The sequence below is a fragment of the Dunckerocampus dactyliophorus genome, chromosome 18 (genome assembly GCF_027744805.1).
Source record: "Dunckerocampus dactyliophorus isolate RoL2022-P2 chromosome 18, RoL_Ddac_1.1, whole genome shotgun sequence".
NCBI classification, from domain to species: Eukaryota; Metazoa; Chordata; class Actinopteri; order Syngnathiformes; family Syngnathidae; genus Dunckerocampus; species Dunckerocampus dactyliophorus.
This window is the reverse complement of record NC_072836.1, coordinates 5,311,136-5,330,982: the sequence shown is the minus strand read 5'-3', so window position 1 is coordinate 5,330,982 and position 19,847 is coordinate 5,311,136. Positions and strand designations below refer to the sequence as shown.

Sequence of the window (19,847 nt, the reverse complement as noted above, 5' to 3'; positions counted from 1 at the left end):
AATGAAAACTTGACAAATGATGACATAATGCGTGTAGAAGCACTTTTTTTTTGTTTTATCTGTTGACATTTTTATTGGTTGGTTGCTTGAGCACCGTTAATAGTAGAAGGTACAACACAACAAATCAATGTATCTTTTAGTGCTGCCCATAAAGGTGAAACCTGTGATGCTCGCTGTACTGAAGTCTGTGGGACGTTTTGTGCAACTTGTAGTTTTCCTGCAAATTTTGACTCAAAATCCAAATCGTACGACCTCAGGGGCTACTAATAAAGGTTTACTATCCACTAATCTAACATCCCTTTGAGCTCTTTTATACATTACTTATTTTATTTCATTTTGTTGTATGAGGCTCAGTGAGGCGTGCCGAGGTTTGTTTTCGATGCTTTGCTCAAGGACACAAGCGTTGGTTCCTCATCTGTAATCGGAACCCGGGAGCCCCGGGTCAAAAACGCCTAAACCCGACCGAGACTTCCGCCTCTTGACGAGATTGATAGCATCAGCGGCGGCACTAATCCGCCTATACATGGAAAGGCAGGAAAATGAAGGCAGAAAGAAGGAATAAATGAAGGATTCGGTGTGGAAAGATAGTGACAATTACAGTACACACACACACACACAAACACACACACACACAATACAGCATTGGGCAGGAATTTGGGAATGAGTAATGCAATTGCTCAACACACAACAAGAACATAGACCGCCTAAGGCCGTGACAAGGTTGAGTGCATACCTCTATGGTGGGGTGGGGAGGTGGGGTCCATGGGGGTGGTGAAGGTGTGTGTGTGTGGGTTGGGGGGGTGTTGGACCGTCGAGGTCGTGCACTGATGAAAATGACATGATGAAGATGATGATTGGTGGGAGGGAATCAAACTTCCCAAGAATATGATCACAACGTGGCGGAGTTCCATACCTGACGTTAAATAATTGACTTTCATGATAACACACGCTCACGAAGGCTTGGCTCACATTGAGGGTCACAGGTTCGAGACCCAAATTATGGAGGCTGGGAGTGGATGTTGAGTCGATTCCGCCCTTGGGAATGAATAAAGTCAATTATTGTTGTTATTAACACCTCTGTTAGTCACCACAGTGGAACCCGTTTATGTCGACGCCCCTCGGACTGGCTGGCTCACGTCGACATAAGTGGTTGTCGACATAACCAAAATCAAAACCCAAACTAGCCACTGACTGCACATTTACTTGCGACTTTCACCAAATACTCCCTCGTTTATTGCGGTTAATTGGTTCCAGACTTGACTGCAATAGGTGAATTTCTGCATAGAAGGATTCAAGATTAATAAACGGAATATTTCCGTACAGCAGAGTAATGTCTCTTCTGTGGTTGTTGCTTAATGTATTGGTATTTATGTTTGTGATGTTCTTATTCATTTTCTTGTGTTTTTTTTTCTTTTTTGGGGAGAATGAACAGAACAAGAATTTCATTGCAGAGCAGAACTACCTGTTTTACTGTGCATATGACAATAAAACTGTCTTGAATCTTGAGCACAGCACAGAAAACCTGCTAAAGACCTTCAAAATAAAAGCTTTAACATTATTAGAGGCCTGTAGACATGACATAACACCCATGCAGTCACCTTTACATTTGTATATACTGTAGAGTCACTTTTACACACCTACACACTACAGTACATCACATTGTGCAGGCTATGGTATCCCTGCTGGGAAATAACAGACGGCTGCCGATATCACAGCAAGGTACCGAGCTCACTGGTTAGCCTCTCCACTTTACTTATTTTAAACTTAAGAAAGGGTTTAAAAACTTACTCAGTGAATAATGCACAAATATTACAGTACGACAGTGTTAGTTTGACACCACACAGATGCCCTGCAATGGTGTATATCATGTCTCTTGACCACACAAACCTAAACACAGAGACTTACACAGTACATATGCACAGGGAACTCCAGGGAGAAGCCGTTCCCATGCTGTACACCTGCAACAGAGAAGGTTCCTATCAATAGACATGATAACGCCTAGTGCACTTTCAGAACTCACTCCCTCTCGCCCTCGTTCAACGTATCCTCACGCACACTCTGACATACACGCGCGCACACACACACACACACCTCCATTACAATCAATCCCAACACTTCCCAGTATCAACACTGTCCAAGAAGTGGAAAACACTGCGATAACACAAGAAGAAGACCTTGTGTCTGGAATGTCAGCGTCTGTGATTATAATGTAGGCAGGACTCACATCACTAACCCACTTTTAGGTACACCAGCACACATATCACAATATCCAATATAAAATCTATTAGAAATTGCAAAATTAATTCCTTTCAGTTTGGAGCGGTGCACAGCTTCACCGCATCACACATGAAAACCGTTCCTAATATTTTTTGTGGCTCAAGAGGGTACCCATAATATTTAAAACACCTCTTGCGTGGGATGCAGTGGACTTTTGCTTAATCTTCCTTCATCTCAACACATTTATCATGATTATTAGCAGTAGTACTATTAGAAGTAGTCCACGTCCTGCCACCCCAAACACGGTTAAGCAAAGCATCAGCTCAAGTATATGCTGCGTGTTGACTGTTATGGCGACAGCGATGTTGCTTGTGGCGCTTAAAGGGCCATGTCGGCTTTCATTATAGGGGAAAAAAAATTATACCGATATTGACAGATATTATATTTTTATGCCAATATCGGGCCGATAATATCGGACATCCCTAACATACACTATATATATTTTTTCATTAAAAACATTTCTTTTCTTTTCTTTCATCACGGTCACATTTTCCATTATTTTCTCCTACTATTAGAAAATGTTAACGTGTAAAACACAAGAAGTGGACAAACGACCAGTACCCACAACCAAAAGGAAGCACTCTTTATTATAGATTTCTGAAGGGAGCCTTTTTGCATTGAATGGTGCAGCAGGGTTACCTAATAAAGTGTCCCGTGTGTGTTCTAGGCAGAAGCTAGAGACGTCAAGCAAGCATCTCTCATCCTGCAAGGCCTCAGTGTCACAGGTGGTGTAGCCACAGGGCTGTGTGGTGTGTGTGTGCGTGCGTGTGTGATTGACAGCTCTATGTGAAGAAGTAGCATGTCTGTCGGAAGGAGGGGAAAGCCGATCAGCTCAATCAGAAAAATGACTCACTGCGAGACAACTTTAACAAACAGCGGCCCCCGGTTTTTCCCAGCAAGAACCAAGGACCAGGCAAGGCAAGGAGGCGAGGTCCTGACGAGTCCCTCCCGTGGGCGCTGACAGGCTCTATTTTTGCTTTCATTCAGCGTCTCGTCAGGGCTTCAAAGTGAGGAGAGGATGGTCTCCCTCGGGGGGGAAATGAGAAGAAGATCAGTGTGCTCTTCCAAAAAAAATGAGCGGTATCCAAAAAATTGTGCAGCCAAAGGGCAATTTTTTTGACTCACCCTAGTCTGTCTTGGCCAACAATGGTTGACTTATGATCTATTAGAAGGCCTGAAAACAAAGAGTGATGATTGGCTGACGTATCATTTTCCATCTTCCATCCCACACTTGTTGAACCTAAAATATTAAACATAAAAAAATTTTTTTTACTGTACTAATTTTTTTAATCCATATTGCATCACTAATATATTTTTTCTGCATTATTAAATGATAAATTTGTTATTACTATCAGTATGCATCATTATATCTCTTTGCTGATTGACTGAGAAAGACCACATGGTTCTATTGCCTCTAGAATGACAACAAAAGGGCAACAAGGGCCAGAATGTTACCCAGGGAGCTGATTTTGGCTACTGCAGAACCAATGGTTAATTTTCCTGTATCAATATGTTTATTATTGTGGCTGTGCTTTCTAATATTTCAAACGGCTCACTATGATGCAGTCAGTGTAAACTACAATCACAAAAAAAATACATTTACATTTAAAATATAAGATATTCTCTTATATTTAAGTTATACTTGGTATAAAATAATAATAAAATACAGAAAATATTTTATGACATAGAATATATGTAAACTGTCTGAAGCTCATGGAGGCGCTCACTCGCACCTTGCTTTAATTCCATTACTAGATTATTGAGTCCACAGCAGATCTCCAGTCCCCAGTCAATAATGTGTACCAAATGTTATGGCCGATAAATGATCAGGTGTGGGTCAGTGGGCGGTGTGATGCATTTGTTTTACACACCTGCAGTCTGGACAGTGGCTTGTGCCAGTGGTGCTCAGGTGTGGAGGAAGAGCAATAAGCTCATATCATCCTTTCCTCAGGGCTGAAAGATAAAGGAGTAAAGGAGGACAGACAGAAAGTAAGACAGAAAGAAAAGGGAAAGAAAGAACCCTCCGACCTTGAGACGAGGTGGGCGTGGGGGTGGGTGGGGGTTTGGGGGGGGTGAACCTCCATAAGTTGACAGGGGCCGTCATTTTGGTGCATCCACCCGCCGTCCCCCTGGGGGAATGTGTTATGACAACCGGGAATGGGGGAAAAAACAGTGGAGCAGCAAGAAGTGGCATGAACGCATCTCAGGGTTTCTGACATGCTTCTAGCCTGGAGATACACACAAGCCATCAAGTCAAGTAGCATCTGTCTGGCTCCGCTTGTTGATGGCTGAGCTCCGATGAGGTAAACAAATGTTACTGGAAAAACTTGGAACAGCTCAACAGACTAATTAATCGCCCCCCCCCCTCTTAAAATTAGACGTCAGCGTAGGATGATTGAAGTGTTGTTTGGCTTGGAATCATTTTCCCCGTTTGTTGCTTCATCTGGGAAATCCCATCATGGTATAGTTTGACTTTTTGATACTGCAAGTTTTGGTATCAATCTGATACCAAGTAAATTCAGGGCCAGTATTGCGGATACTGATACTTATTACTTCAACTTTTCCATCGATTTTTTAGCGGATTTTGTTGTACAAAAAAATTATTTTTTTAATTCTCTGAAAGTATGCCATTTTTTCTGCAGGAAACACATCTCATTCACCCTAAATAAGTAATAATTTATAAATATGTCATAACACAAGTAAAATGTACAGCATATATGTTCCACTGTTAAAAAAGAGACACAAATTGTACACGTTTATGTCGTTATGTTATATGTGAACCGTATATACTGTATAACTTCTGTATCGTGAATCTGATTCCATTTGTTCATCGATCATCTTACATTATCGTTAATTAGTGGCGAGTACCAATGTCATTATATGTTTAATTGTGTGTGAGGCATACTGAAGTGAGGTGGGGAGGTCTCTGGAGCTGAATCTAATCTGATAATTACAATATCAGTCACTCTTATTGTAAATGTTGAGCCGAAATCAGAGGAGAACGTCGACGTCAAGCTAGCAGGAGGGAGGGAGGGAGCGAATATCACCAATCAAACAACATAAACAACTCAGCAAAACACAGATATTTGTGAAAATAAGCATGAAAATATCGAATCATTGCCCTGCGATTGGCTGGCGACCAGTCCAGGGTGTACCCTGCCTGGCGCCCAAAGTCAGCTGGGATAGGCGCCAGCATGCCCCCGCGACCCTAATTAGGAGAAGTGGCATAGAAAATGGATGGATGGATGGATATCTAATCATGCTAATATCAATCTGATACTGATACCTGCCTTGGTATCTATTCAATCGATATTTGGGTCGAACCTGAGTGGTGATCTTACCTCAAAGTGGAATGATCAAGGAAGAACTGGCTGTAGGCCTGGAAAAAAAGGAAGACATCAGGACAGATGGACCTGGAGGGAATATTTCTGACACTTAATCTACAGTATGAAAGGAGAGTACCTGTATAGCCTCATTGTTAGACTAAAACTAGCCCAAGGCCATGTGTTACATGAGTATTTCCTGTCTATGAATTTGCAGATTGTAAGTTATGATAGCAGACACTTCCTGTTTTAGCAGCAGGAAATCATCTGGATGTATTTGGGACACCTATAGTATTCACTTAAGTATTCACATAATTTACCTGCCAAGTGTTACCACATAATTTACCTGCCAAGTGTTACATCTCAAAACACATTTCAACAGACAGACATTTCGACGTTAGGCAAAAAACTGTGGCAAATGTGTCTTGTTAAAAATGGCGGCAATAAAAAAAAAATAGCTCACCTCTGAATTTTCGCTCTTCGGTGTGACGTACCGGCACTTCCGCTTTCCCACTTCCGTACACAAACGCTCCAGTGGCTGATGACGTGTGCATTCCTCCTCCGCTTCCCTTGTGCTAGCTTTGTTGTTAGCTTAGCGGCGCGATAAATCCGTTTTGGAATAAAAGACACCAAGCAACGACATAAAGATAAACAGGAGTAGTTTAGCTGGAGGCTGCCGGAAATGGAGACTCTTTACCACCAGACTAATAAGTGAGTATTTATGGACGGCTACTCTTTAGCCAGCTAGGTAATAACCACCAGAAATGAAAGTGAGTGTTGGTTTCATTATGAAATAATACCAGTACACTTCTTAAACAGTGCGTTTCCTGCTTAAAGTCACATTTAAGGTGTTTGCCGTGGTTCATTTAGGCAAATCCAGGAGGTGCAGTCGCTAATGGGCAACCTGGAGAGGACAGATCGTCAGTCGGTACACTGTGAGTGTCAATTTCAACGTGATTACTTGGTGTTTGTAATATTTCGCCCCTGTAGCTAAGCGAGGGAACCTCGATAAACGCATGAATAAAGGGCACAATGTTATGACGCAACTCATTAGCCGGTGCCAGGTGTACGTAATGTGGCCGGGTATTCCTTCCTGTGTCCCATTAAAGGCTAATTAATGTCCATTCTTTGCACACTTCTTGTTATGGCTGCCTGTTCACTTCACATTCAGATGACAGAGGGCAAGGCGGGGCTGTTGTCCTCGCCCCTGCTTGATTGTTTTGTGTCTGATCAGTGTTTTCGGGGCTAGCAGCTGGTGCCAGAACAGGAAGCATCTGGGCGAGTATGGGACAAGCTGGGAGTGCTTCTTTGAGATAATACTGGGAAGTTGTACATTGACAACACAAAACTACACAGTGGATGATGTCACTTGAGACTTAAGCTCAGTGAGCAACTAGAAGCATTTTTCTTTGGTGTTAGTGTTTTTCTATGATCCCACCACACAAGGATTACCATGATATGTGATGATAACCATAGAACCAGAACTGGTTCTGAAACGTATTGCAGCGTTGGAAAGGAGCATCTGTCCCGGCTGCTCAGCACCAAAGCAGAAAGGTTTTGATCCAGCTTCGTTAGCTTCAGCGGGTGTACCTAATGTTGTGGACAGCGATGGACATGGCCCCTTCCCCGTACCCTATTAAAAGCTAATTAGTACCCTCGTTTTGCTAAGCAGTGTGATAACCATAGAACCGTAAATATAATGTGGCGTTGCGGACGTGTCCATCTTGGCTGCTCAGTGCAATGTGGTGACAATTTGTTTACAGCAGTTAGCATCGTATTGTTATTTAGGTGGGGCAAAATATTCAAAAGACTCCTCATGTCTGATTTCCCGAAATGGTTGGCGTCGCTCATGTTTTTTGTCTCTCCCCACACATTTTAAGTGTTAGAGAATGAACTCCAGGCTCGAATCGATCAGATCTTCAACCATCTAGAGCGCCTAGAGATCCTGGCCAACAAGGAGCCGCCCAACCGCCGTCAGAATGCCAAACTGTGAGTCGGGAGTAGAGTCGTTCTCCCGGTGACCTTTCCATAAAGGAGACGAGACAGGCCTCGCTGCCTTTTGGAGATATTTCCTCAAGAGTTCCTGCTGCAAAGATTCATTTCTGAGCACTAAAGCTCCTCTGATCCAAGTCCACATCTTCTCCCCAGGCGTGTGGACCAGCTCAAGTACGACGTCCAGCACCTGCGCACCGCCCTCCAAAACTTCCAGCACAGACGTTACACCAGAGAGGCCCAGGAGAGGGAGAGGGAGGAACTCATGAGCAGAACCTTCACCACAAACGTCAGTTTAACGCTCCTCTCCCGCGCCTGGTCAGAGTGAGACCTCCCCCTAACAGCAGCAGTCCAAGTGTGACCTTATCTCTGGTTGGTCCCACAGGATGCAGACACGTCCATCCCCATCGACGAGACGTTGCAGCTCAACTCCAACTTGCACAACGCCCACCGGGGCATGGATGACCTGCTGGGCAGCGGCAGCAGCATCCTCAACGGTCTGAGAGATCAGAGATCCACGCTGAAGGTGGGTGCCTTTAAGGCTGTTGGGGAAACCATAAGAACCCAGTCTGTGGAATGGCTGGTTGTGTTTGTTCTGTTGGGCGTCTGGCGCTTAAGTGCTATGATGTATCATGTTCAATCGACGACTTGCATATTTAAAATGTGAACGGATGCTTTTTAAGCTTTGTCGTGGGGTTGACATCATTGGCCTTCAATTGGGGCGCAGTTAATGTGGAAGTAACCATTCTCACAGCTCTTATCAACTAACAGTGTTGTCTAGCCCCGCCCCTTTGGGTACCCAACCACTGCAGTTGGTACCCCACATAGGGTGCCAAAAACTGCAAACAAAGGAACATTGTGCAGTGATGGATTAAAAAAAAAAAAAGACTTCCCCTGACCTGCTGTCTGCCATGGATCACAATGGCAGCATTGTTAGAGTGTCTCAGCAAAGACGGGTGAGTCCTTGTTTCCAGGGAGGAGATCGTCTTCCTGGTTGTGCTCCAGGCCTCCTCCTTATCAGGGCGTGTCCTCATCATCACTTGTCAGGCCATGAGAAAATCATCTGGATGACCTTTTGGAGGTTGAATAAGTAATACTGACGGCGTCTCCTTTGGTTTCCTCCCAGGGAACCCACAAGAAGATGCTGGATGTGGCCAACATGCTGGGCCTGTCCAACACTGTGATGAGACTCATAGAAAGAAGAGCCACTCAGGACAAGTTCATCATGATCGGAGGCATGCTGCTTACGTGCGTCTTCATGTTCCTGGTCGTACGATATCTGGGCTGAGCAGCACCACACACGCACACGGACTATACGATGCCATCACGACAAGATATTTTTTTAAAACTCAGATGTATTTTATTATGGCGGTGTTTTCAGTTCTTGGTGCACCTTCATGACAGTATTTTGACCACATGTGAAGCTTTTTATTTTGCAATGGACTTTTTAGTTAGAGAAACTTTCCAGACCACTTCATTGTGCTTGAGGGAGGTAACAGAGTCATGAACCTTTGAAGTACAAGATCATTAAAAGCTCTTCATGTTCTTTATTCCATGAATAACACTCCCAAGTATGAATCTCAACTTTTTTTTTTTTTTTTTAGACTGGCTATAAAAGTTTTGGACCTAACATACTACACACTTCATTACGTTGAAAATATTTGGTTTTCAGGTCTTTCAGCAGCAATGATTAAATGACAAGAAAAAATAATTATAATTGTACAGTACATTTGTGATTTACAGTTGGGCCTAGTCTCACTGTGATTTAAAACTTGCCTTGACTGTCTTATTTTGCATTTCTTGAACTAAACCAAATATTTAAAATTAATATTTAATTAAATATTTTTTGCATACAACGTAATTAGCTCCAACGCAATGATCGCTTCCTGTATTTGGTTACTTTGGGTGTTCTGCAGTTTGTACTCATCCCGTCAAAGCAACAATGGCGCCGCCTCGTGTCACATTGGATAGTTGCCTCAAGCGCTATGCCGTTTTAAGTTATTCACAGCTTATTTTAGTACAGGGGCGACTTAAATCATGTAAAAGACATAAAATCCAGGGTTTATTGGCCCAAACAGTAAGTTAAAAAAAAGACCCAGACCCATCAAGCAGGTGAAACAAACATATGCGTAACCTCTTCTTAATAACAACCTCCAAAGTGTTAAGGTTACTCTACAGCGTTTTTATTATTTACAAAAAAGTACACAAAAGCAAAAAAACAAAAAAAAAAACACACACACACCCATCTTCTTGGAAAATAATTTAAAAACAGAAAAATACAATTATTGCAGTATACTACAATCTTAAACGACGCAAAACGCATCATCTTTGAAGGATTCAGTGCAATTCATTCAGTTGTCCCCTCATAAGGGAACGTGAGCAAATAAAAATCCTTGCCTCTTTTTGCTAGTTTGAAGAAAAAAATAAGTGAATGAATGCCTTAACAACCTGGACACTTAAGTCTTCACGTGAATATTTGTACAAGTTACTGCATTAGAAATAAATGATCTGATATAGAGCAAGTAGTCATATTAGAATAATATATGAAATATTCTGTCCCTATTATGTACTGTATAACAGGTGCAGCTTGTGTTTTTTAATCCTTCTCTAATCATTTTGTTTATGGCTTTGGCCATTTTGTTTGTCAAATACTATAAAATAAATTGTGAAAAACAACAAAGTCCAGTGGTCAAAGTAAAAAGTTTTTCAAAAACAAAATGGATCCCGTTTGCGTACCCCGTGAAAAACATAAGCCAGTGTCTGGAGAGTCACCTCAAAAGAGAGGGATAAGTGTTGAGTAACACATCCGTCAGATGGTTCCTGGATGTGCTCAGGAGCCGTGGTTAGGCGGGTGCTGGAGGTCCTGCCCTGAGAAGATTGGGTGAAGGAGCGGGTGGAGCTGGAGCGCCGCCGCGGCCGCCGCAGCCTGCGAGGGCCTCGGCGTGAAGAGTGTGGGGTAGAGGGCTGCGTGGGGAACGTGGTGCAGGGCCAGGGGGGTGTGGTGAAGCGCCGAGGCCGGGATGATGTGAATGGGCTGACCGGATAGGAATGCGGTCGGGTGGGCGGGGATGAGCCCGGCGTGTCCCAAAGAGTGTCCCAGCGAGTGTCCAAGGGTATGGCCTAAGGGAGACAAGGAGATGGGGGTGAGGTGGTGCTGGGGGATGTGGTGCACCTGGGCCAGCTGCGCATGGGCGGGGTGCGGGTGGTGCGCAGGGTGGATGCCCATGGCAGCGGCGGTGGCGGCGTGGTGCTGCAGGAGGGCGTGCTGCACCGTAGCGATGGACGTCCCGGACGCCACGGACACGGCAGGCTGCTGGATGTGGATTTGCTGCAGAGCCGGTGGCGGCGGAGCCGGGGTCAGGTTGGCGGCGGCGGCCACGGCGGCGACCGCAGCGGAGGGGAAAGTTTTGACCTGCTTGGCCAGCAGCTGCTGCTGGATGTGCTGCTGCGCCGCCTGCTGCAGCTTGCTGTACTTTTCCATCTCCTCTGGCGTGAAGGTGATGGGCTGACTCTCCAGAGGAGCCAGGCCATCCTCCTCCGCTTCCATGCCTTCCTCCTCCAGGCCCTGTGGGGCGTAGACCGGGTAGCCGTGCATGGGGGGCTGTTGGTCGGGCATGAGGGACTCCATCATGGGGTTCTGTGAGGGGTCCTGTGCTGATTCCACTTGGTACTGAGGCATCATCATGGAGGACTCCTGCTCAAACAGCAGGTGGGGTTCTTGGACCACCTGACCTTCTGTCGTCATCTCCTCTTGGGGCGCTGTGCTCTGAGGGGCCTCCTCCACTTTCTGCACTGGTGGAGCTGGAGGGGGTGGCGGGGGAGGGAACTCCCTAATGGGCTCCACCAGAATAATTTCTCCATCTACATCACAGCTCTTCCCTGGTCCTGATTTTTCGCCCTCGTCAGGTCTGGTCAGGGGGATTATTGGTGTTTTCTTGCCTGCTTGAAGTTTGCCAAAAAGCGGCAGTATACTTTTGTTTCCTATCGCTGGGGGAAGCTTGGGACCAAAGTATCCCTGCGGAGGATCCTTAATCTTTAATCCAGATTTGGGTCCTGTGACAGGATCGTCTGAATTCTTTTTTGCCTGAATCTTCTCCAAGAGCTGGCGCGCCGTGAGGGAGTTCTTGTGCTCGCCTGCATCCCGGGACCCGCCTAGCCTCTGAGCCAGCGAGCTGGTAACGCTGCGATTAAGGCTGCGTGAGTTAGAGCGTGGCGACTGAGATCGGTAGATGCGGGAGCGGTTAAAATCCCTGCGGCTGGTCTCGCTGCCCCCTCGGCTTCGGTTACCACGCCGGTGTGGGGAGACTTTGGTGGAGCTGGACGAGCGGCTGGCTGAGCTGCGGCTGCGGCTGTAGCTGCGGCGCCAAGACCTGGCGCTGGTGCTGCGGCTCCAGCTGCTGGAGCTACGAGAGGTGCTGCGGTGGTGCCGCCGGTGCCTCTTCCTACGGCTGTAGCTGCGCGACCGTGAGCGGGAATCGTCGGAGGAGGACGACGAGTACTGGCGCCGCCTTGACCGCCTGCGCCCTCGGCTGCCCCGCCTCTCGTACTCAGAGTCCGAGGAGCGCTTGGAGCGCCTTCGCCTGTGCCCTTCGGTGCTGTAGTCGCTGTAGCTGTCCGAGTAGCTGCGACTTCTGTGACTGTATGCGCTGCTGCCTGCCGAGGAGCGCTCAGAGCTGCTGGAGTAAGAGCGACTCTGGGAGGTTTTACCACGATGGTGCCGCCGACAGCTGCTGCCACGTCTCGACGAGCGGCTGCAGGAGCGCCGCGATTCCTCACTATGATGGCGCCGCTCCTCCCGAGGACTCGACCTATGATGCCGCGAGCGCTGGGTGGTGGAGCCCCCTTCCTCCTCGCTCTCGCTGCTGGGAGGTCTTGCTGGTCCAGGACTCTTTTGGGCTGAGGTGGAACAGGAGATGGTCTGGGATGCGGCGGACTCGGTTTTTAGCCGCTTTCTGCCACCGTGCTCCTCGGTGGAAGCGACTTTGTCCTGGCATTTTCCCTTGTTGCCCTCCTCCGCTTCTGACTTGCTGGGCTGATCCTTCACACTGCGTTTCCTCTTGCCCACTTCACCTAGCACTCCAGACGAAGCCTGCACGGAGGAGGCATCCGATATATCTTCAGACTTTGCTTTGGTTTTCTCTTTGTCATCCCCCACTGCCTCTTTTTGATCAACCCCTTTGTTTTTGCTCTTCTTTTTTTTGTGCTTTTTCTTCTTCTTGGGCATCTCTTGCGTGGGCTCAGTTTCGCCCTCACCGTCTTCTGCCGCCAATTTGTCCTTTGCTTTGCGTTTCAAATGCTTTGTTGACTTCTTGTGCTTCTTCTTTTTCTTTTTCTTCTTGGCGCCACCGCCGCTAGTTGCGGCCTTTTGATCGTCGCCTTCAGATGGGCCACCCTCACCCTTTGCCGCCGCCTCGTCGTTGTTGCAGCTGAGCTCAGCTTTAGCGGCTGGCTCCACTTTTGCCACTGTTGCCCCCTTCTCCTGTTCATGCTGCTGTTCCTTGTCAGGCTGCTCACAAGTCTTTGGAGACCTCGCCACTTTTCCAGCACGCGGGCCTTTGTTGCGAGACAGCTTGAAGTCAAAGTAGAGAGGGTTGCAGCTGTAAGACAGCGAGGGTTGTGCTTTGGTGAACTCCAGGAGCTCGGAGGGCCACTGCAGGGTGGTGCTTTCGTCTTTGCTTAACACGGGGAAGAAGGGACCTGTTGGAATTTTAGGACCCGAGTTGGAGTCCGACAGATCCTGTGGGGTTTCTCCTTTCTCTGCAGGAGAAGCAGGAACATCAGGAGTTGTCTCAACTGTGCGTGGAGCATTGTCCCCATCCTTTACTTTAGGAGACGGAGGAGTCTGCTGAGAAGGATCAGGGATTGAAGTGGTGGTTCCACTATCTTCCTCATCGTTACACTCTTGAACATTGGACTCTGTCTGCTGAGAGCCGTCCTCAATCTTCTCCTCCTGCACTTCATCCTCCTCGCCGTCCTCTTTACTCTGACCCTGATCTGTTGCCTTCATGAAGAGCAGAAACTGGAAATGGGGTTTCACTCGACAGTGGGCTGGAGGCATGTAGTGGTAGTACTGAGGCTCCTGCCCCATGTAGCCCTCCTCCTTCTTCATCATCATCATTTTCAGCTTGTTCAGAGTGGAGGCCAGGGAGCTTCCGTCGTTCTGTGGCGGTGGCGGCAGCTGCGGCGCCTCCTCTTCCGTCACAGCCGCACTAGTGGGCTCCGCTCCTTCACTTCCACGTGATCCGCCTTTGGGACTGTCGCCGTCAGAGACGGACGCTTCATTTTGCGCCGCAGCCTTTTCTACCTCCTGGCCCTCCTCCTCCTCTCCCTCCACAGCCTCCTCACCATGATCGGTGAACACTGCCGCTGCCGTCTCCAGCTTGACTGGAGCCTTCTTGGCGAAAGAGAAAGATACACTGACTTTGGAGGAAGCGCTAGCTGTGGGGGAAGAGCACTTGTTCCTGCCCAGGGGGAAGCTAAACGTCCTGGCTGGCTTTGGGGAGGGTTGGTAACGTTTGTCTGGAACAGAAACCTCTACGGGGATCTCGGGCAAGGCAGCAGTGCTCTCGAGGGCAATACTGTCACTGTCTTCGGCTTTCTGTCCATCCACGACCACGGTGGTGGTTTTGAACATGGGACCACTTCCTGGAGTTCTGAAACACATGGCATCAAGAGACTTAAACCCAACCACCAGAGGGCGCCAGAAACAACAATACAATGCATACCGGTCCTGCTGTTTTCTCTGATCAGCCAGCTCGTGCAGACGACGCAGCATTTTCTCTTGCTTCTTCCCACCTTTCCGGGAACGTGATGACACATTCCGGGCGAACTCTCGCTGCTTCAACTCCTTCAGCCTCTGTATTATGATACGACAAAAAAAGGGAACGTCAATATCTTGCCTAAGAACAGCAGCCATCCCTTAAGACGGTCGTAAAGTGGTACCTGCTTGTGAGCGTGGCCATAGGAGTTGATGTGGTTGTCAAACTCCTGGTGTTTGGTGTACTGTTTGTCACACAGCTCGCAGTAGAAGTTAGCCCTCAGGTCTTCCAAAGCTTTAGCGATGGCTTTCTCCTTTTCCATCTGATCCTGTTGTCCATGAAAAACAACAAGGTCTAATCATGACCAGTTTCTATGTAAGAGACAAGGCCTCACCTTGTATTTTTGCCGCAGTTCTTCAGTCTCTTCCTTCTCCACTTCGAGGACTCGTCTTTTCTCTGTGGCATCCTCTGCATAGTCCATCTAAAAAAGGCAAAAGCGTCAGTTACAACACAAAACAAAGTAAAAAAAACAAAACAAAACAAAACAAAAAAACAAACAAAAAAACAGGGCGATCAATTGATTACAATTTTACAGATCAGATCCATTGTCATTTTCATATTAATCACCATTTGCAACTATGTCTGAAATATGCCTATTAACAGAAAGACAAATGGTAGGAGACAATTATATATTCCAAGGAGGGGTGGAGAGACATTTTTGTGAGTTGGATACATGTATGTTGTGGGAATTGCACTGCTGTTGATGTGCTCAGGTCAGCATAAAGCTATAAAAGAGCGTTAGATCTGTGGGGGTGCTACACTGCCGTCATAACAAAGGTGTGTGGTTTAATTTGGTTACAGTCAATGCATTATTTTTGACAGCATGTTAAACAAAGCCATTTACCTCCATCTCCATTCGTCCCATTCCCATGACATCATATTTAAGAATGATTGGCACGGGGTCCGTGCGTCCTGGGGGAAAAAAGAGACAGAGACAACAAAGTTGAATTGTTTTTGTACGGGTGATAGAAGGCCAGCTCGGAGACAGCCTGCTTTTAGAGAGCATAGGGTGCTGGGGTTAGAGAAGTTTGCCTTTAAAGTGCAGAGAGACCAGAAAGCTACAGTGAACCAAACACCAGCCATTCTCACAGCTTACTGACAAGACAGCAGGCTTTAAACAGACATTTTTGCTGTGCTTCTTGTATGAAAATGCAGTCAATTTACTGTAAGTGTAAAGGAAGTTGCAACAGGCTGGAACAGCGTGGGGACAACAAAGCCTCCGAGTGTTTTCTGCAGCACATTGCGTCACCGCCTTCCAATTGTGTTAAGGTTGTCTGGCCTTGTATGCAGATTTCACTGTGCAGAGTTTTACAAATGTGCTCCTTTGTCCATCCTAACAGAAACCTAAGGCTAGGTGATATAAGCTGTGAAAAGAGCTAGACCAGAAGGAAAGTAACGGTAGAGAAACAAACAAAGACAACCAAAAGAAAGAAAAAAATATACAGAACTCAAAACTACTTTGGAAAATTGAGACATAACTGCTTAATCCACTCATAATCAGCCAAACAAAGCAGAGAGAAAGACATACTGTAGTAAAAAATGAAAATAAAATTTTAAAAAACAAGACAAGCAATGAACTACAGCAGAGTGACGTCACAGGCCAAGGTATCGCCATGGTGACAGTGCAAGGGATGGGGATACTTACCTGCTAAAAGATGGGGATGGGGGAAGGAGAGGGCAGACAGGGAATCTCAAAAAATACATAAAAATAATTTTGACCAGTCTATGTTGCTCCTCTTACCAGCCAGATACAACAACCAAATATGACTGATTATCATTTCAGTTTGGTTTCAGCTTTTTTTTTCCTTTTCTCCTCACACACTTATCTGTGGTTACAGTGAATCACATTGACATGTATCCCATTGGGCTTATGACATCGCCACTAAGTACGTGCCATCAAGTTTAATTTTTGGATGGAGGGGTTATGGTGAATGCACGAATCTCAATAGAGCATTCTTATCTTCCCGCAGGAAGCTAAGAGCATGATTTCCTCTCTTTCCTTCCTTTTAGTAATTGAGTCATCACAGCCCAATGACATTCAATTCTGAGATCACAAATGCATGGGCATTGGAACATCATCATGGCCTGCCTGGACTCTCCGTCCCACTGCAGTGTCTTTCAGCTTTTCTGGACCTTTTGGTTGAATTTTGCCGCTTTACCACTGCACAGTAGTACGTAAGAATGAGGACATCTCTGCAGCCAAGTGGAGACTGGAGTATAATACCGCAACTTCCGGAAGGCCAAAGTTACCACGTGTTTATTTTTCTCTTTTCCAGCCGTGGATCCTCAAATGCTATGATGACAAATCTGCACAAGAATTAGTAACTTGCAGAACCTGCTTTTCCAAAGCACAAGTGTCAAAAACACGTAAAGCAGCGTTGGTACTGTGCAATGGAAAAGGGGTTTCTTAACTTAACTCTGGTGAGTGATACTACCAAGAGTTAAACATGTATACAGTAATCCCTCGTTTATCGCGGTTAACTGATTCCAGACCCGACCGCGATAAGTGGATTTCCGTGAAGTTGGATTCCTTTTTCGTAGCTATGGCATAAAAAATGTTTTTTTTTTTTTTATTATTAGAGCCATCTATAAACACCCATATAGTCACCTTTACATCTGTTTGACCCAGTAATATCTATATAATCAGAGAAAAGCCATTTAAAACAGTTTACCTTGTTGGGGAGCAGAATCGGTGGCAGACAGGAAATACAAGACAAGAAATACATACAATTTGCTACTTTTTACTACTAATAGGCCATAGTCAACTACGAAACCGCGATCATTTATTAATACATTTTTCAAAAAACACGATGTACCGAGGGGCGACTGTACTGTGGTTCGGGTGCGCAAATCAGTCCACTGTAGTGGTGTATCTGAGGGGAGTCACAAGCCAGGCCCAGAATTAAAAGATTCATGAACAAATTGCATCCCAAAACCTATCACCAAATCTTCACACACAGTGACAATACTTCCACATTACCCATCCCAGTGGAGGGGGGGAAAGGCACCAGACAACAACAATGTGCATCTAAATCACAAGGTGTGAATCACAAAGTTTAAAAAAAAAACTGAAAACAAACAAAATGACAATTCTAAGAGTAATACGTAATGCATGATAGTATATATACAAGCAGCAGAATGAGGACTAGTACGGAGAGAATAGAAAAGCCTATGTAGCATTGGTGCTGTGATGACAGGAGAAACAAAACAAAATGGGAGAAAACAAAACAAAAAATAAACAATTCAATTGGGGGATAAAATAACATTTACCACTAAGTTTACCATCAGCACAACATGGGCAGGATCAAATGGCTGTAAAAAAGAAACACCAATTGGTTAAGCAGGAAGATTGAGACACATAGAGAAGGGAGGGTGGGGTTGTGTGTGTGTGTGTGTGTGTGTGTGTGTGTGTGTGTGTGTGTGTGTGTGTGTGTGTGTGTGTGTGTGTAGTTGTAAGGTTTGGGAGGAGGGCCGTGTGTGTGTGTGTGTGTGTATGTGTATGTGTGGGGGTGGGGGGGTCATTACCTGAGGGGTGTCAGTGTGTCAGCGCCCCCCTGCAGCCACCCCACCCCACCACACATCCCTTCACACACAGCTATTGCTTACAGGTTCCCTCTCACCACCCTCTCAAAAACCACTGGTCCCAGTGCCCTGCCATTGTTCATCTCACTGCCTCAACCAGAATGCACCCCCATTGCCAATATATCACCTTACAGGCAAGTATGCTGCTACACTATATGGACACAAGTATTGGGACACACTTCTTAAGCATGCAATTCAATTAGTGGGTGGCCTCAATCCCTTCATTCTTCTGAATCGTCATTGTAGCAAGGCTTCCAACCTTGTGGGAGGGACTAGAATGGAAATGGAGAGCCAGCAAGTCCAACATCAATGACCACTGGCCTCAAAAATGCACAAAATTCCCCATAGACACTCCAAAATCTTCACAGAAGAGTATAACGGCTGCAACCGGATGTTGTTGTTACTTGTAGTCCATATAGTGCCAAGCAAAAAAGCAATAATTTGAAACCCCATCACATCATTTTCCGAGAGGCTTTTCTGGGTGAGGAATGACTTATAAGCGCAGAATGGTATACTAACCAAGCGTGCCGATTCATCCAAAATAATGTTTTTTAATTTTTATTTTTTTAAATAATGGATAGCCACCACCTTCCCCCTTTGAGGCTTGTGAGCCAAGTTATTTCCTCACTAGCGTCCAGACAACAAGTTTGTTTTTAGGATGCATATAACTCCCCCCGTATGGTGAACATGTGACACACAAATGTACCTGCAGAAAAATCGTCCGCTAGACTTTAAGCAGTGGTTGACGCATGTAGTGCGTGCAGCAGCTTTACAAAAGTACACTTAAAAAAAAAAAAAGTAAAAAGTGCTGGTATGCGACACTTCATTCCTCCATTGTGTGAGACCTCCGTGGGTGTACTGACACTGCTTAAAGCCCAGGGGGAGTGCGACAGTTGAAGCCAGGCAACAGTGCACCTCCGGGACAAGCATGCAGTGTGGGGCGGTGGGGGGGCGCAAAGAAAGAGGGGGAGGATGGGAGTGTGTAACCGTGGTAACAGAGACGTTCAGGGTGTAGGAGGGTGGTGAGGTTTTCCCTGTAAGCTGACACTATGGCCCGGTCAGTTACGGACATTCACGCGTGCACACACACACACACACACACACACACACACACACACACACACACACACACATCTCTCAGCCCCACCGAACAAGCACACACACACACATACCCATCCAAGTGTCACAGGGTTTTTTGTAAAGGTTGAAACAGGCAAACAAGCAGAGAGGGGAAGTTGCTCTACTCTGCAAGCCATTCAAAGTCTGAGCCGTGGTTACAGCCAATCAGATACCCGACAGCAGCCACGGAAACTCAAAGAGGGGTGGGGGCGTGGACGACCTAGTGATAAAAGGAATGTGGCGGAATCACGGCTTCTTACTTCTACCTTGATTCAAGCAAATTGTTGTACTTGTGTTTAAATCAAAGCACTTTACTCAGAGGCGGATTGAAATAAAAGGTTTAGTGATTATAAAGCAGAGACAAGGAAGCTGACAGAGGCCATTAGCCTATAGTCTACTGTAAAAAAAAAAGGGGGGGGGGGGGGGGGGGTTTACACTGAGGTGAACTGCTGAGTGGGAGAAAGAAAACACACACACCCACCCACCCACACACACACACGCATACGGACATACAGAGGGGATCCAACAAACCTTACCTAAAAAGGGGCAAAAAAAAAGGGACAAAAGAAGAATAAGAACACAGTCAATACAGTGAGAAACTTAAAAAAAGGGGACATAATGCTTTTCACTTGAAAATTCAAGGAGGAGGAAGAGGATTAAAATGATTGCCCTTCAACAAGACTCATTGGCATGACTGCATTGCGAATCAATTCCCAAGCGTGTGCGCGCCTGTGTG

At 46.0% G+C, this 19,847-nt stretch overlaps 2 protein-coding genes and 1 long non-coding RNA gene across 16 annotated transcripts in view; 1 reads left to right on the top strand and 2 right to left on the bottom strand.

Annotated features, from left to right (window-relative positions):
• Positions 1 to 733: 733 nt before the first annotated feature.
• Positions 734 to 6,206, bottom strand: LOC129170741 (uncharacterized). The gene is made up of 8 exons (XR_008566670.1): positions 6,064 to 6,206; positions 5,619 to 5,656; positions 4,149 to 4,230; positions 3,403 to 3,517; positions 3,131 to 3,277; positions 1,906 to 1,958; positions 914 to 1,035; positions 734 to 824 (listed from the first exon to the last, which is right to left on the bottom strand). It is a non-coding gene; the product is annotated as an uncharacterized LOC129170741 (long non-coding RNA).
• Positions 6,102 to 10,388, top strand: gosr2 (golgi SNAP receptor complex member 2). 3 transcript variants are annotated; one of them, XM_054758663.1, is made up of 6 exons: positions 6,102 to 6,370; positions 6,449 to 6,535; positions 7,481 to 7,589; positions 7,749 to 7,881; positions 7,978 to 8,118; positions 8,719 to 10,388. In XM_054758663.1, exons 2-6 carry the CDS (start codon positions 6,496 to 6,498, stop codon positions 8,878 to 8,880), a joined length of 585 nt encoding a protein of 194 aa, XP_054614638.1. In that variant the 5' UTR covers positions 6,102 to 6,370; positions 6,449 to 6,495; the 3' UTR covers positions 8,881 to 10,388. The 3 variants fall into 3 exon arrangements, with proteins under 3 accessions (XP_054614638.1, XP_054614637.1, XP_054614636.1); XM_054758662.1 differs by having other exon boundaries at positions 6,471 to 6,535; positions 8,719 to 10,387; XM_054758661.1 differs by having other exon boundaries at positions 6,105 to 6,311; positions 6,471 to 6,535; positions 8,719 to 10,383.
• gpatch8 (G patch domain containing 8) overlaps positions 9,754 to 19,847 on the bottom strand; it is a 23,552-nt gene continuing 13,458 nt past the window's right edge. For 4 of the 12 annotated variants that reach the window (XM_054758625.1, XM_054758626.1, XM_054758632.1 and 1 more), the window contains 5 exons: positions 15,255 to 15,322; positions 14,745 to 14,831; positions 14,535 to 14,678; positions 14,318 to 14,448; positions 9,754 to 14,245 (listed from right to left, as the gene is read on the bottom strand). In XM_054758625.1, the coding sequence (XP_054614600.1) occupies positions 10,423 to 14,245; positions 14,318 to 14,448; positions 14,535 to 14,678; positions 14,745 to 14,831; positions 15,255 to 15,322 (4,253 nt within the window). In that variant the 3' untranslated portion in view covers positions 9,754 to 10,422. Of the gene's footprint in view, positions 14,246 to 14,317; positions 14,449 to 14,534; positions 14,679 to 14,744; positions 14,832 to 15,254; positions 19,648 to 19,847 lie in introns of all 12 variants that reach the window. The other 8 variants (XM_054758627.1, XM_054758629.1, XM_054758628.1 and 5 more) reach the window with 4 other exon arrangements.

Excerpts from the sequence above, each read along its gene's own strand:
- gosr2 (XM_054758661.1), top strand. The coding sequence starts at position 6,283 with ATGGAGACTCTTTACCACCAGACTAATAA. Across the intron at positions 7,882-7,977 it reads GCAGAACCTTCACCACAAAC|GATGCAGACACGTCCATCCC; the intron begins GTCAGTTTAACG and ends TTGGTCCCACAG. Across the intron at positions 8,119-8,718 it reads ATCAGAGATCCACGCTGAAG|GGAACCCACAAGAAGATGCT; the intron begins GTGGGTGCCTTT and ends GTTTCCTCCCAG.